The 17,660-nt window shown below is 41.3% G+C and overlaps 1 protein-coding gene across 2 annotated transcripts in view; it reads right to left on the bottom strand.

Moving 5' to 3' along the window:
- Window positions 1-16,461, bottom strand: part of pank1a (pantothenate kinase 1a) — a 27,988-nt gene extending 11,527 nt beyond the window's left edge. Inside the window, exons 1-4 of one of the 2 annotated variants that reach the window (XM_044372668.1) lie at window positions 15,696-16,461; window positions 1,667-1,813; window positions 1,038-1,243; window positions 360-613 (exon numbers count right to left, since the gene is read on the bottom strand). In XM_044372668.1, coding sequence (XP_044228603.1) covers window positions 360-613; window positions 1,038-1,243; window positions 1,667-1,813; window positions 15,696-15,978 — 890 coding nt within the window. In that variant the 5' untranslated portion in view covers window positions 15,979-16,461. The other variant, XM_044372669.1, reaches the window with a different exon arrangement.
- Window positions 16,462-17,660: the final 1,199 nt, after the last annotated feature.

The raw sequence follows: 17,660 nt of genomic DNA on the forward strand, positions 1-17,660 counted from the left end.
TTGAACTCAATTGGGCCCAATTGACAACCTTCTGCTAAATATATCATTCTTTTCTAGATAAGACATTTTTAAACTGACTTAAAGTCTCTTATTTTTCCAGAAATATATGAGCACAAACTTAAGGAGGTACTTTAACACAATATTTTTAGTGTGTTTGAACATTAAAAACCGGAAGAAAGTCAGGAATTGTTAATCAATTCATCACATTCTGTTTCTATCCTGTCTTTCACTCACTTCTAGCTCAGTCTTATTCTCTCATTCCTTACCTGATCCATACAACATGATTGAATAAATCAAGCTTTAACTGATGTATCTGTGTGTGTGTGTTTATACATTCAGTAGGTGTCTTTCTTCCTCACCTGGTCCCAGTCACCCGTTTATAGTTGTTCTCCGAATACACGGCCAGTATGGAGACCCCGGAGCCGATGTTGACCAGCAGCATGGGGAAGGGGTTGTCAAGCGTGCAGGGCTTCTTCACGCAGCTCTGGGTGTCTGATGGGTTCTGGAAGTAGTAGCACTCTGGGTGGCCGTTGAAGCTCACCCGGTCGACGAACAGCAGGCCACGGATCAGACAGTCCAGCTCGTCCAGCTTCAGCAGCTCCAGATCGGCCATCTGCGGCGAAATGGAGAAAGATTAAAAAACATTGTGAGGACACTATTTTGGCTGCACCAAAGGGTTTTAACTGTTCAAGATCATTTAAAGTAAAAGGTTATTATCAATGTGTCAGTTTTGTAAAGCTAAAAGGATTTTCAAAGCATTTTTAGACTCAAGTGTGCACAAGGTCTTAGTTCATGCTGCAGTGCCCAGAGAGAGTTCATTGATCCTGCTGCACTGCAGATGGGGTCAATGTACTTCACATCAGGTAAACAAGCACTAACACAGACACTTACACTGTGCATAATGCTCTCACTTCCAAAAGTCAGAACAGGTGATAAATGTACTTCTGTATACTTCAAGTCACAGCAGTAGGATCAGTAACCAAGTGTTGACCAGTATTTTTTAACAATCAGTTCCTCTGGACATACAGTACACTCACTGTTCGGAAGTCGTTCTCAAACTTGTACGCCCCGCCACCGGTGGCGCATAGTGTTGTGTGCAGGCTGGAGAAATTCTTGTCGTGTCCCATCTGGATGAAACGGGGCATGGCCTGCGTTGGGAAGCGGATGAAGTGCAGGTTCCCCGTCCGGCCGCACATTGTCAGGTTCCTCAGCTCCAGGTGGACGTCACGGACGCCTGTTTTACCTGAGTGAGGAAGGAAATATTTTTACAAAATTGGTCTGATGTGCTAATGCAGTTCATCACTATGATACAATTAAGTTCAGAGATTATCCACATTATAAGCACCCGTACAAGAAGTTGATTTGGGAATATCAAATGCACTCTTCTAAAAGCTGTATTAAAAGTGAGCAGCTCTATGACCTAAAGCTTGCAACTTTGTGGTGTGGTGATGCTATTCAGCTTCAAATCTTTATCTGTAGATGATCTGGTTTCTGTAACAACTGACTTATCAGTCTTATGCAATGAATTAGTGAGACGCACTGCAGTAAATATCCTGCTATCTTCTTGTAAATTGTCCTTGACCTGACTTTCCATTTCTTAGATATGCACAGGAGTTAAAAGACGCAGTTAATTAAGTGTGACCAACATGTGTGTGTGTAGACATACCATAGGCCACGTTTGAGGTGAGGTAGCGGCGGATGGACTTGAGGTTCTCCACTTCCTCCTGTTCTTCCTCTGCAGTTATGTCAACCGGCTCAAAGTACACCAGCTTGACCAAGGTGCCACCGATGTCCATACCAAACCAGGGGAATGCTGGAGAGAAGGAAGACAGAGGTATAAACGACTTTTTTACTTTTAAAACAAGAGACAACAGAGACCGTAATGACCAAACCCAGGATTTGACTGACAACATCTTTGCAAGAAATTAGGCTACATTTTCAGAATTTTTACTTTAGTCAGGGGAGAGGGCAGTGGAAAATTCATTTACGAACCAAAACTGTGACAAAAACCCTTTGTTGATGTTTAGCAGTTTCTAACTGTACTGTTTGCTGTGTTTCTATGTAGCTGTTATAAGGAGGTGCCACTATGGTTGTGGCATACAGAAAAATGCCGTCTAATATGCGATACTAAACGAAAGTCCACTAATGGACTGATGGGTTGACTAATGGATTAGACTAATGGACCCCTGGTGTCAACGAGGGAACTTGAAGATGATTTAAAAACAATAAACGCAGACAACCAGAGACATTAACAGAGGATACTTCCTGACATGTCACTCATTCCTCAACCAGAACACCAGTTTGATGACAGCCCTCCTAAACAGAGCAAATTTAAGAAAGCTGTGAGGAAGGCAAGGACAGCGTCAGCTCCAGGACCAAATGGAGTTCCCTATTTTCTGTATGAGAACGCCCCAGATGTCCTGAGGGATGTTTCTGTGGAGGCTAATGAAGGTGTTGTAGAAGAAGAAAAACATCCCAAAATCATGGCGAGGACCAGGGGGAGTATTAATCCCCAAAGAGAAGAATGCCTTGAATATCGATCAATTCCAGCAAATAAACCTTCTGAATGCTGAAGGGAAAATTTTCTTCAGCTTTGTTGCACAAAGGATGGCAACCCAAGGAAGATTAAAACAACAACCCCACCCAAGTCCAGAAGGAAACAAGAGCAAAGTCAAGAAAGCTGTGTGCATATGCCTTATGAATGTTGAAGGGAAAAATTTCTTCAGCACTGTTGCACAAAGGATGGCAACCTACCTGAAAGACAACAACTTAATTGACACCTTGGTACAGAAAACCGGTATATCAGGTTTCTTAGGATGCTTAGACCATTCAACCAAAATATGGTATCAGATTCAGGCTAGAAAGGAAGAGATTTTCATGTTGCATTCCTCAACCTGGCCAATGCTTTTGGATCTATCCTGTTTACTATCCTCTGGACAGACTAAGGATCTCTAGGAAATGGAAGGAAGCAGACTTAGCTTCATCATCAGAGCCATCTATGATGCTTTTCCCAGTCCCAAGAACCTGAACCAGTGGCTTGGGGACATTATGTCCCCTTTGTCAAACACCAGCAACCCTACAGCACATACTCACAGGCTGCAAGACCAGCCTCACCCAAGGACGCTACACCTGGAGGCACAACCAGGTCCTTCAGCAACTAGCACTAATGCAGACTAACAACAATGCCCTCTCTCCTCCAACCCCTGGCTCATCCAACACCAAAGCCTTTGTACCAGCAGGAAAGGTACCAAAGAGATCAAATGCAAGAAAAGAATCAGAAAAGCCTACTGGATACAGCCCAGGAATGGAAGATGAAGGTTACTCTAGACCAGAAGCTCACCTTCCCACCGGAGATCATTACAACCAGCCTCAGGCCAGATCTGATCCTGTGGTCAGCCTCACAAAAGGCCCTGTTTATCATAGAACTGACTGTGCCATGGGAGGATGCAGTTGCTGAAGCGTATGAACGCAAAAAGCTGAAGTACTCCGATCTAGCAACTGAAGCAGAACAAAAGGGCTGGAAAAGGAGGTCGGGTGCAGGGGTTTTTGGCCATGTATACCAGCAGGCTGCTGAAAGGGATGGGAGTCCGAGGACAGGTCCTCTGACATGCCATCAAGTCACTGGCAGAGGCTGCCGAGCAAAGCAGCAACTGGCTCTGGCTGAAAAGAAAGGACAAGAACTGGGTGGCAAAATGACCATCAGCTGGAAGGAGGGGTAGAAGTAGAGGGGGGGTGCACCTGGGACACCAGGTGTCACCGTTGAGCCCTCCAGAGGTATCTTGGGCCTATCAATGAAACACCAAGGAAGGAGAGTGCCCACCTGATGACCTCAGTGAAGCTTCTACCCCTACCCCCACTGCTGGTATGATTTACAGTCCGCATAAACAGGACGGACTCATTGACAGAGGAAACCTGGACTTGACTGAACCTCCTGAAATTCTGTTGCTGCTAGTTATGATTTACAGTCCACATAAACAGGACTGAATCCTTGACAGAGGAAACCTGGACTCGACTGATCCTCCTGAAGTTCGGTTATGATTTACAATCCGCATAAACAGAACTAAATCATTGACAGAAGAAACCCAGACTCGACTGATCCTCTTGAAGTTCTGTTGCTGCGTGGACCTATAAACAAAACACCAAGGAAAGAGGGTGCCCGCCTGATGACCCCAGGAAAGCGTTTACCCACTACCCCCACTCAAGGAATGATTGCCAATAACAATACAGGATTGTAAAAGTGAAAGTCCTATGAGGTCAACCGATGCGTTGCAATATGAGACCACACAAAAAAACCCCTTAGGAAAAAAATGGAGAAATGAAAGAGAAAGATTGAAACTGAGTAACAAACTATAAGCTACTTACATTTTTGGCTTTTATACATCACAACATTAATGCATAGTACTGTTCTTACCATTGAAGCAGAACCATATCATGGAAAAAGTGGAACCAAGTTATCATAATCAATACAATTTGACAAAAGTTAAAAAAAAACAAAAAAACAAAAACAAACTTTTTTTTTTTTTTTAATGTAAGTGGAACTGGTCCTCTTCATACCCCATTCAGACCAACACCATAACACTCGGCCTGCAACTAACAATTATCAATCGATATTAATCTGATCATCTAAACAATTATCTGATTATTTTCTCCATTAAAAATACTGTAAAAATGTCCATTATCATTTCCAGCATCAATTTTGACACCTTCCAATATTCAAACAATAATATAAAAATCGAGAAAAGTAGCAAATCCTCATTTTGAAGTAGCTACAACCAACAGATTCATGATATTTTTGCTTGAAGACATTAAAAGCTTTTGCCAATGGATTTATCTTTCAGGGTTGAACGAGGCCAGAGGCCAGAGGCCAGGCATCTCTGCAAGATAAAATTGATTTAACGGTTTATATGTTTAAATGGCATCTAATTAACTCCCAAAAAAGCAGAGCAAGGAAAAGACGGAGAGAGACATAGAGAGAGGAAGAAATAGTGTGCATGTGGGAAAGCAAGAGCACACCTCTGGACAGAAGGAAACGTAACTTCTATCTGGTAATGAGTCAATGTAATTCAGGGTGATTTTATAGTTTAGCAGTGAGCTATATGGAAACTACACTGCAGATTGGAGTCTCTGCTAACGGTGACAACCAGAAATCCATCTGTGACCTTCTGTTTGATATGAATGAGGTTGAAGGCATGTTCAGTGTACCTACATCCTACATGTGTCTGCTGAAGGAGGTATGAGTGTGTCGGATTAACACCGCTGCACAGATAAGGTTAGAGAGAAGTGGAGCGAAGAAACTGGTTTATCTGGGTAGTTAGCTGGTTGGAACATTGAGTACAGCACAAAGACAGATAGAGAGAGAGAAACAGGAAAAAAAAAAAAACTTCCAGCACAAATGGCTAGGAAAAAAAACAAAAACACATCACCACAGCTCAACAAGAGCCACAGTCGCCATGGAAACAGACAAGCCCCCTCCATCATTTCCCTCTCTCTCTCTCTCGCTCACTCTGTGTAGCTCTCTCGCACACTCTTCTGCCTCCTATTTTTCTCTCTTTTGCTTATCTTTTCCTCTCCATCTCTCAGCCTCTGTTGCCGTCTTTTTCGCTCCTACATTTCTTGCTCCTGTTTCTCTCTCAGCCATCTTTCCTTTCCTCTTTCATCTTTCCTCAGTCTCCTATTTTCTGTCTCCTTGCCTCCATTTCTCTCTCTCTCTCATTCTCTACCGCTCCTCTTCCTGACTTCTGCTTGCTTCTTGTCTCTCTTGATCAATTTAATTCAATTTGAGTGCTGGCACAGATGGGAGGAAACTGATACTGCAAGGCGTTTTCAATGCACCACAAAGCAACGACTGTATTTAACTTAGAGATATATCAGTCATCCTCATTGTTTTTAATTCTGTAGGCTTTATTTGCATGACAATATAATCACATACAATAGACTGAAATACAAATGAACTTACATTAGATCAATTTGAGTTCTAAGTATATAAGAGAAATGTTATAAATGCAGTTATTTTATTTATTTTATGATGACAAGGAGCTAGGCTTTCTGTTATTTTGTTTGCCTTGAAAATTAGCTTTGTTGACGATATGGAGCACTCATATTTAAAACAAACTAAACCAAATATTACACACATTTCATGTATTTTCTTTTGGTGGAAGGTGTGCATATGCTTCTACTTTTAAATGCCACCTGCCTCTCTTTGCATTGGGCAATGTTTGAAGACTATTGCGTTATTTACACATAACAGACATGATGAGACCTTGAGGTTTGTGTGAGTCAAATCTGAGGGCCCGCCGGCATTATTGTTTCATATGTGTTGCGCAGCACAGAGTCCAAAAGGGAAAGCTGGGAGAGGCGCTGCATACCGACTGCGTCGTTTTGACCAATCAGTGTCTCTAGTTTAGAACAATAAAAAGCTTGTGCAACTGTTGAAGACAACATGTGGTCACTAAAACATATGTTGCTGTTGTTGTGGAAAGCAGCAGCGATCCACAAAAGAATGTGTTGAATCCAAATATTTGCTGCTTGGTGAGCCGGCCCACTGAGCCACCAAGACAATGCAAAACATGTTAACTCACATATAAACAAACTCAAGCATACAGAGAAATGTGCATGTTTCTTTATCATATTCATCCGCTTGCTTTGTTATGAGATGTTAAAAAACTAAGGTTATGATCTAAAATTTGAATTATGGTAAACTGTAATTATGAGTGTTTTCTTAGAACATCAAAACCGGTTTGTAATATTTATGAGACGACCAGTTTAAGATTCTGGACTTACAGACTGGATTTTGGCTCACTGAACGTCAGATTAGATGCCTGTTAGATGTCTATCAGAGAAGTTTAATTATATAAGAATGACCCGTTTCAATTTAAAACTATGATGAGAGTAAACTTAAGGTCAGTAAGAGACTCACAACATTGGTTCATCACCAAACTCTATAATAACTGCTTCTTAAAAAAATAAAGCAGAGATATTTCATTACAGAATGAATGTCAATATTTTCAAAAATGGTTGTCTTTGGAGTGATCCCTGGCCGGTTAATACAGCAGTGGACATCCAAACTCAGATGAGCAATCTGGAAGTAACTCTTTGGTGAGAACTGAACGGTATCATGGGAAATTGTGTGAAATAAGGATCAGAATGAGCTCAGTATGTTTTAAGTAAGTATGTTTATCTACTCTACCAACAACCTTAAATACATAAACAACATTCTGAGATATTTTGCAGATATTTTGTCAAACTTTCCCAGACTGGTCAAACACTAGTGAAGCAATTAGCTTTGGGATTTACCAGCAAACCCTGAAAGTCTGCATATGACTGGTGACTTTTGAACCTATCCTGGAGTTGCGCTGGCGTGACAATCAGGAGATGTCAGGAGATGTGACTATTTCACAACACAGTGGTGAAGTGAACAGGGTGATTCTGTCTGGTTTACTGAGGCACAGCCCACTTTCAGATTAGAGCCACCGAATTAGAGCTGGTGATTTCAGGTCATGTTTGAACCACATTCAAATGTCTTTTATGTATTTGTTAGCTTATCATGACATTATCGGTGTGAGTGTGTACATAAAACACTAGCAGTCATTAGGACAGAAAGTGTCGGCATGCTGTATAAGCAGCAAGATACAACCTTCAAGTGCTTGACTGAACAACCCTTAATCTAGGGCTATATTGTTTTCTGTGAATCATATGTGATATGATGCTGTTTATCTATTAAACAACTAGGCCTACACGACAACACTGGGCTGTTATCAGTCAAAATCATGTATTTTTCTTTTTTATATATAATTTAATTAACTAGACTAATTGAGGAACATCTGACACCATAATACATCATTCCTGCCTCAAATACTGCCTCATAATACTGTGTGTGATAGTCTGTAGATGTAGATATTCAATTGCATTACATGTTTGTGTGTCCACCCAATCTATGCAATGACAGCCTTTTGTGACACTTAGACCACTGAAACCTCTATGAACAGAGTGGCTGAAACCAACTGCGTGACTGCTAGCACCACCACTGCTGTTACTGACACCTGTTGCTACAACCACAAGTCCTATACCTACTGCTATACCTACAATAGTAGATGGTGTCCGGTTACTTTCAGCAGGAGTCACTCAACCCGTCCTTACTCTTTGGTTGACTCTTTGTTACCGTCCCCTCTCCCCTACTGACCTGCTCTAAAGTCTGTAAACATGAACTGAAAGACACAGGTGCTGCAGTGTTTGCACTGTAAAATTCACTTGTCTGATTTTATAAATGAAAATAAAATAAAATAAACTGCTCTGCATTGTTTTTGTGACCAAAAAAATAGATATTTCTTGTCACAACAACTTGATCTTGTGTGTTTTAATGCAATGGATAGTTTCAACAAAGCTAACTGATTATTCCACTTGTGACACTAACATTAATGTCTCACTCGAACAAACCACTGGACAACCAGGGAGCTGAGTAATATTTCTCTCTTGGTTAGGCTGTTTACAATACATGAACAATAAGAAAACGCTTCGCACATGCACATTTGTTTCACACGACATCATTCCGTATTGAGGTCAGCTGCTTCACCCTTCAAGCCATAAGAAATTTATAACGAGCACCAAAGCTACGGCAGAACTGTGAAACCCTGGAGCCAGAAATATAAAATCCTTCCCTGATGTAATGAAAGGTGTCACTACAAGCAAAAGCGACACTGTTAGAGGGCAGCTATGTTGCATGACTGCCTCAAGTGACAATCACATTTTCCTCCGCTGTCTCAGCCAAAAAAACACTCAAACACAAACACACAAGCAGTTAAGTGCAAAGCAAATACAGTAGCTAGATTGCTGTGTGGAGATTTCTCTTGTTTTTATCAATTTAAAGCAAGATTTGTGCACAAAAAACACAACTATTAAGGTATTTTTTTATCTGTGGCATAAAGTCACAGCAAACGCATACTGCTAAGAGCGACCTTTCTCTTTAAATTGGTGACAAATATTGAGTTTGAGCTGTTTAATACTTGAAACACAAAGAGAATAACTGCAGCCTTCTTTATATAGCCTGGCTTAATAAATGACAATTACTGGAGCATCTCAGCCTATATTTGAACTAAAGGTATCCTCTAAATCTATAGAGTAATTTGTCAGAGCATGTCATCAGTCTACCTGACACATATTGACTGCATGTAACCGTGGATCATTCCCTTATGCAGTGGAAACAATGACAACAAAATGAGCACGTGAAGCCAGAGGAAACATTACTGCTTCACTGTCACCTGGCTGTCACTGATGTCCGTGATGATGAAATATGTCCACACTGACTGGAAAGACATTAAGGGAACACGGTACAACCTGGCCTATATTCATACTGTCTTAACAAAGACAAAGGCATCTAAACTCCCTCACAGCCATGAAGCGCTGCGGGCCAAAGGCCAACAGTAAACCACTGGTGGATGATTGTGAAAAAGAGAAAAGCAGGTTGCTAAATCTTCAAATCTCCCTCTACAGATTCAGTGAAAAAAAACTCAAATTTCCTAACAACAGATGTCCCCCACTTTTCCTGAGTGTATCCTATAGTCCACACATATGACCACTTATCCAGGGTTTCAATTTAAAAAGCACAAACACATCACGCACACACACTGTGTCCAGCAAGCCAAAGGTCAGTGTGACATGTAGCGGGGTTGGGAGGGGGGGGGGGGGTTGACAGTGATTTGTGTCCATGTAGGTGAAAGGTCTGTGGCTGAACACACATCTGCTCTGCAATGCATCCCCACATGGTAGATACAGTATGTAATGCGTGCGTACAGTCGTACCTCGATTACAAAGCTCATTAATATATTTTATTTCCACCGTGCTCACTGTTCAGCTTCCCAACATGACCTCAGGGATTATCGGCAGCAACCGTTTCTATTAAATTTCCTATCGTTTAACCTTTGATCTCAGGTTTCACAGGGAAGCTTGGTGAGTGTGTGAGTGTGTTAATACATTGTGCAGAGAGCACAGGACAAGAACAACACTTGTACAGCACGCCTGTGTGATAAGACAAGAAAATACACAGGCGAGCAGATGGACGCTGTGTGTATACAGTGGATACAATAATATACACACATTTCTGAGCCTAAGATCACAGGAAGTTTTGCTTTTGTCTTCAGCTCTAAACTGATTATCTCTTTGGTTTTGACTGTTGGTTGGACAAAAAAAAAAACAATTTAAAGACATCAGTGTGGGCTTTAAGAAATCGTGATGCGCTTTTTCACCATTTTTCAGCAGTAGTAAATAATGAAAATAGTCATTAGTTGCAGCCTTATACTACATTCTTCTAGTTTTACTAGAGTTTTACTCTTGGTACAAATACTACACCAATTCCAAGTATTATTGCTATGACAACCACTCCTTCAACTACTACTGTAACACGACTGCTTTACCAAATACAATAATACCTTCTAGGACTGCAACTAATGATTATTTTCATTATCGATTAATCTGCATATTATTTTCTTGATCAATTGATTAGTCATGTTGTTGTGATCATGCTCACGTCTTCAGTTTACCATCACGTATTAAACAGACATGTTCCAAATTCCCCACATTTGAGAAGCTGCAACCAGCAAATATTTGTCATTTCTGCTTTAAAAAAAATCACTAAAACAATTATTCGATTGACTAATCAAACAAATCGACTAATTGTTGCCGCTCTAATACCTACTACCACTACTATTGGCACTGCAGCTGCTCCTGCTGCTCCTGTTTACCACTACTAATAATAAACACTTAATCTGAATGAACACAGGCAGGTTAACATGCAGGTCACTGAGAAAGAAACCACTTTACTGGCTGCTGGTCTCTAGTAAAATAATATAAGAGAGGCCATGAGGACAAACACTTTACAGACACTTTGTTCACAGTTTCAGGTGGAAGGAGGAGTTTCATTTGGTTTTTGGGCGTGCCAATTCATCATCTTGATTTCTATGATCTTTGCCCCCCGCCCCTACACCCACACCCACCAATCATCTACACCCTTACTGAAACTTGTGAGCACACCCTGTTCCATCTGATCCATCTGCAAGTGGCAGCGCAGTAGTAGAACATTGACTCGACCTGCAGCACACCTTGTTGACATCATTTTTAAATGGGAGTTACTGTTATTCTGTTACTAATATAACACACACACAGGATGAAACTGTTGACCCTAACCATCTGGAAATTGGGTGTGCCATTGCACAGAATTAAACACTGTGAGTTTTCTGTGACTTCCAATGACTACACTGGATTATACACTCCCGTTTTTAGACACACACATCTCTCCCCTTTCAAAAAAAAAAAACACCCTGTATCAGCAGCAAAAGCCTAGTCTCAACACCTCTGTCACTAAGACATCAGAAATCTCTCTCCATCCAAATTACAGGTAGAGTATGTTTTCTTCCTGACTTCCTACGTCATATCACCCTGTTATCTGTTGCTGAATGCGAAATTCCCTGTGACTCAGTCAAAACACTGAGTCACACAATAATGTTCAAGTCTACATTTCTCAAAAAAAAACGAGACCAAACATTGCAGGCTGTATGTCATTTTGAGTATTCTGCACATCCGGATTTCATGAAAAGTTCAGGCAAAAACAACTGATGCTCTTGCAAATAAAACATATCAGTGTTGTTTTGACTGATTGTGGCCTGCAGCAAATATGATACTGCATGTAAAACTTAGTCTGCTACCACTTCCATGTAGTTTCAGACTTTATTTCCATTATCTACAATGCAAATTACAATTCCACCAAACAGTGCTGTTGCTTCATGATAAAATCTGACTTGACTTCCTTCCTATGGTGTTTCTATGTGTGTCTTACCGCAACTCATCTGAACACTGAATACAGATAACAATATAGTCCACTGATACTGCTGAGCTTTCTGTTTTTATTTTAAGGTGACCCCCACACAGCAGATGTGATGGTGCAGCACGCCTCCTTCCAAGCCATGTGTTTCACTGACACATGGACACACAAGCAGCGGTCTGTTACACCTAGTCAGGCCACACTGTATGTGAACTTGATGGGGTAAGAGAGTTTCTTTCACTTTCTTCCATTGTTATCATTGTAATGACTTCTCTGCGCTGGGCTGCCAAGCTCAACTTGAATGCCCATCAACTTATTCAGCCTAATACTGTCCACACCCATAAGATACTGACATAGAGTATAGCTATGCGGCAAAATGTCCACAGACCTGTTTTAGGCAAATAGGGGGATTAAGGTGTGATACAAAGGGTTATAGAAATGCATTAGTGCATTAAGCATAAAATAAAGCAACAGATGCACTGCTAAAATAATTAAGTACACAAATTTCCCCAAATTACCTCATACCATTTTTAAGTCACATTTTTTAGTCAGTCTGGTTCACTTTTATGAAAACAGGCACTAAAAATCTCACCAGGGGAATTTCAAACGGAAAGTTAACTTGCACAAGTTAAAAAAAGAAACTTTTGCTCTGTCACATGTGTGATGGAGCTGTAAAAGGAGCCTGTGGGGTTAAAATAAAGGCATTTCTCTTTCAACAAAACAAAAAGGAAAAAAAAAAAAACTGCTGGCAGGTTGCTTCTGATGTAAACAAGGGGTAACTACAGGCAGTATTACCCGAAAGTAACCCAGATCTTAAACCTCCTCAAAATCCTGAGCAGGAAAAAAAAATATCTGAGGACAAAAGTGAAAAATCACATCCCTGAGGGGAATACATTCCAGGGTCGGCCCGCGGTGGGGAAAAGCTTAGAGGGTTATCCGGGTTTATCAGGACGACTGGCTTCCATCCAAGGATAACACAGTCATAAAGTAGAGGAGCTCTGACCGGACATTTCAAAGTTTACTGACGAGATGTGCCCTTAATTATGTAATCTGGGCCACTTCTGCTACAGAGCCTTTCGTTCTCAGGCTACTAACTATGCATCACCATAAACCTCAGCAAACACAGGACACAGCAAACTGCTATTGCAATTTGTCTGCATCTATATAATGACATTATAGACGATATTATGCTTCGTAACAAGGAAGTCAATTTTGTGTATAATGGGATTTTCCCATGATGATTTCCCTGTTTTCCAACTGGTACTTAGCTTTTCATCCCTTCAGTGCAACTTAAGACGGAAATATGTCTTATCACTCATTGCTACACAAATCTATCTACTGTGGTGTGTCTAGTAAGCTGTCTAAGCTGTCAACATGTCTGTGCCACCAAAAGAAGTCCTTGTACATTTTAGCACTTGGTGATTCTGTTTTATCTTGTTGTGTCGGATATTTATTTTTTACAAAGAATAAACCGCTGATAGCAGAACTACAGTGGAAGGAGATAGCCAGTGCTGAAATGCCATTCCCTTTGCAGCACAATATTTGATGTAGTTTCATGGCAAAGGTTTAACAGGTTGAGTACAGACACTGCAAATGCCACAGGATGACTCCTATGCATCTGCCTATCAAAGAAAAAGTAGTAGAAATGGTACTGTTTGGCAGCTGAACAAGAGCATCTTTGAAATGATACACAGAGCTGCATAAAACGTATGTACCAATCACCTTGTTTACTAAGTTTAGTATCTGTTGAAGGACGGCAAGCAAAAGCTGGTCTTATACGGGTATAACCTGTTAGATGGTAATCAACACTTCGCCATACTGTACAGGATGTTTATCATGCGGAGCAGCTGGATTCGCGAGATCACGACATCTTGAGATCACACAGGAATCCATCTCGTCAGGCTTCAAGTTATGCTCTTGCGTCCGAATCAGCGGTGGGTCGGACCAATCAGCGTCCTACGAGCATTCTCGCACGATCTTGTGAATCCAGCTGCCTCGCAAGGTAAGACGATGATGGACGGTGATAGACGGATGTTTCATCCAAATCACCTGCCCAGTATTTTTCTTAAGCGCTTGCCCTTTTGCAAACAGTTGCCAAGGACGACTTCTCAGATGGTTCTGTGTAACAAACCATTTGGTGCATCAGATTATCAGGATGTAGCCTAAAGAAAAGATTCCTTAAAACCGCAAGAAATAATCAAAAATTTGGAGTTGGAGCCACACAATAAATGAATAACTGCACCCTGAAACAGTAAAGAGCTACTGACTAGGGGTAGGTGATATGCAATAATGGATATAGCAGTAAGTATCAATATTGATGTTGCTATATTTACTTAAGCATCCCTACTCACACGGTAATAAAGAACTGATGTTTGCCCCATTGAGTCAAATGGTTTCTTAGTGACTTCCTGAGTAAAATCCTACAGTTTCCAAAAATATGTCAACTCTTGTGTATCCAAGGTCAAACACGGTGCAGATTTAGGTAGAAATTTAACTCATTAATGTACACATTAAAATGGTGAACCACAATATCTCAATGAGAGAAATCTGAGAATCAAGAATATTCCCTTGAAAGCAAAACAAAAATGAGGTCCACACCCTTTCTGTCTCTCCATAACACTATTACAGACAGATGTAAGGAATGCTGACTGTCTGACATAACAACAAGGCTCCTAAATTTGCAGCTTGTCTCTCAGCAAATATCTCCACAGACTGAGAACAAGTTTTACCATGACAGCCAAATGCTACCACAACAAACCCTTGGCGTTTGGCTGAACAGCACTGTGCAGAGTTACAAGTCCTTGCCATTTAAAGCAATCAGCTGTTTGCAAAAGCATGACTTTAAACTGCATTAGCTGAGAAAGTCAACACTATTATGCTTAAGTTTTCAAAATTACAATATTTACCTTTCTCTATCATGCTTCAAATGTGCAACATTCTCATTAAGCTGTCTGACTGAAACATTAATCTTTACAAATAAGTGATGAACTAAAGGCAATAAGTGACTGGAATGATTTGTTTTCATAGGCAAACAGAATCATAAAATGAGACTTCACTTAAAGAAAAACATAAGTGAACAGAGTTTAATACCCAGGACTGCTTAATATAATAGAAACATAAACCAACACACACTTACCAGGTTTCTTCTCACTTATAAGCTTCATAGTGATGCAAATATCAGCTCACAGGTGCATGCAAGAAATGTATATGTATAAATATAAAAATAACTATTTTAAAAGCCTCAGTCAGTCTTGTGTACTTAAACAGACTTCACACAGCGAAAGAAATGCCACTTTTCAACATTCTGTGCTAAAAGTGCAAAGTTTTCCGGATGATCTTGCCCCACATCACCCGAAATACTCGGTAAATAAGGGGGCGGGGACCCGGCCCATTCACCCTGCCTCCTGGAGACAAGAGTCCTGTGCTGATTGGCTGACGCAAGCCAGGCCCACTTATCAGGAGCTTTTTGACCATGGGTATCGACCAATCACAGCGCACCAAATGCAACCTGAGGGTTCATAAAAACAAAAGGGGTCTCCCTGACGACGGCAGGCTTGTAGATTGGACAGATCAACGAGTGACATAGATGACTTAATCTGATCATGAAGAGACCTAGAAGTGATCCGAAACATAATTTAACCGTGAAATGATCATAACAGTTAATGAAAAAGGGCAAAATACATGCTGGGTGTCAGAGGTCGTTGCTCTGTCATTGCAACACGGCGTGGTTGTGCAAAGCTCCGGCTGATCGGTATTGCACAGCAGGGTTGCAGATACCTGGTTCACTGTACTGACAACATGCAGCCGCTGACATACTAGAAAAAAAACATTGCAGTAATGATACTGGCTGACAAACGCGGTCATCTCTAAGCTGGTTGACACTTACGGGGTCTGTTCCGTCTCACCGACTCCGTCCTCCTCCGTAGCCTGCACCGCTTGGCCGGGGACCCGTTGCACTCCGCATCGTCCCCGCGGTGCAGATGATGCAGGTTTTCTAACGTGCCGCTGTTGGGTCCGGTGCCCGAGCCGAATGCATTGCTGCTGCTGCAACAGCCGCCGTTAGCGGCCACAACGACGTGGCCATGAAAGCCCCTCTGGCTCTGCCCGTTGTTGACATGAAAGGGTCCCGACGCTCCCTTCTTGTCCATCATTGACTTGGCTTTATCCATGGCAGCAGCTAGCCTAGCCTAGCCTAGCTTAGCTTAGCATCTGCAGGGCAAAAAAACCGAAAAGAGCCTGATCGCTAGCAACGAGAAACCGGGCAACGTTAGCTTAGCAAGCTAGTGGGACAATCGCGCGAGCAGCTAACGTTACTCCTTGCCTTTCCGCAACCGTAACGTATATTTTACCCTAAATTATCAAGCTAAAATATGTGAAATAGAAGTGCCAACAGACGCTAAAATACAGTGTTTCCTTTGAGGTCACTTGCGGTCATTTCCCCACATTCAGATCCTGCCAGGCGCAGCGGCGGCCGGTGTGTGTGTGTGTGTGTGTGTGTCGGAGGACTGCTACGTCACACCACCAGCTCCTCCAACCAAGGCACAAACCCGTTCACCTCCTCCGACCGGTTTTCTCTCTTCTTTGCAGTAAAACTAAATCTCGTATATCTACATTCTACACGAAGACATACGTCAAAGGGCACGTCCTGTGTCTCGGTTAATGCAAAATTAACCTCGGTGGCTCCCCGCTGGGAAATTAAACAAAGTTACACAGACACACACATACAGAGAGAAAACACTGTGCAGCTGTGGGCGCTTTATTTATAAGCGTCACTGTTTGCTGTCATCCTCATTCCCCACAGTCCTCTCCACGCGTGATGTGTGCGCACAAAGCTGTCAGTCAACACATCAGTCACGAAAATGAACTGTAGTAACCCTGTACTTACATGCAAAGGCAAAGCCAACAATAGCAATGTCTTTCTTTCAGGAGTAGCCTCTGATAACAAGTCTTTTTGTTATGCCACAGAGCATTTGTAGGATATCTGATTTGTACAGCTGTAATCTGGAATGTCTGCAAACACGTCTCTTTTCAATGATCTTGACCACAATAGGCGTTAATTGAAATGAAGATAAAATGTAACATCATCGTTTTTTAAACAAGTAGGCCTATAGTCGCATTGAGATAAAGACAGGACAATATATTGCTATTATATCGATATCGTGATTTTTGACATTGTAGTATCACGATATGGCATAAGCGTTGCCTTCTTCCTGGTTTTAAAGGAAGCATTACAGTAAAGTGATGTAATTTTCTGAACTTACCACGCTGTTCCTTTATCCACTTAGTCATTATATCCACATTACTGACGATTATCATAAATCTCACTGTGTAAATATTTTGTAAAAGCACCAATTGTCATCCCTACAATATTGTCGCAATATCGATATCGAGGTATTTGGTCAAAAATATTGTGATATTTGCTTTCGTCCATATCGCCCAGCCCTAATTGAAATTAAGATTTATTTTTTAAGAGAGAACCGAGATGTTCGAGTGAGACATGGTATCAAACAGAGCATTAGATAGCAAGCACAGTTCAGTCAAGATACAAAGGTCGAACAGTCACATCTTGATAAAGGAAGCAATCGTTAGAACATTTCCTGCTTGCTTGCTTGCTTGTTCCTTCAATGTATGTCTCAGTTTTCAAACGCTTTATGGGTATCTAAACCTATAGATGCTATAGGATTAAAGGACGAGTTCACAGTTAACAGTCAGGTGCCTAAATGAACTTTGAAATGGTGTTTTCTTGCTGTATTCATTTCTCCTGTTCATACTGGCCGTTAGAAGATCCCTTCATAATGCACTTACAATGGAAATGATGAGGGCCAAAATCCACAAGCCTCCTTCTGTGCAA

The sequence above is a fragment of the Thunnus albacares genome, chromosome 14 (genome assembly GCF_914725855.1).
Source record: "Thunnus albacares chromosome 14, fThuAlb1.1, whole genome shotgun sequence".
Taxonomy (NCBI): domain Eukaryota; kingdom Metazoa; phylum Chordata; class Actinopteri; order Scombriformes; family Scombridae; genus Thunnus; species Thunnus albacares.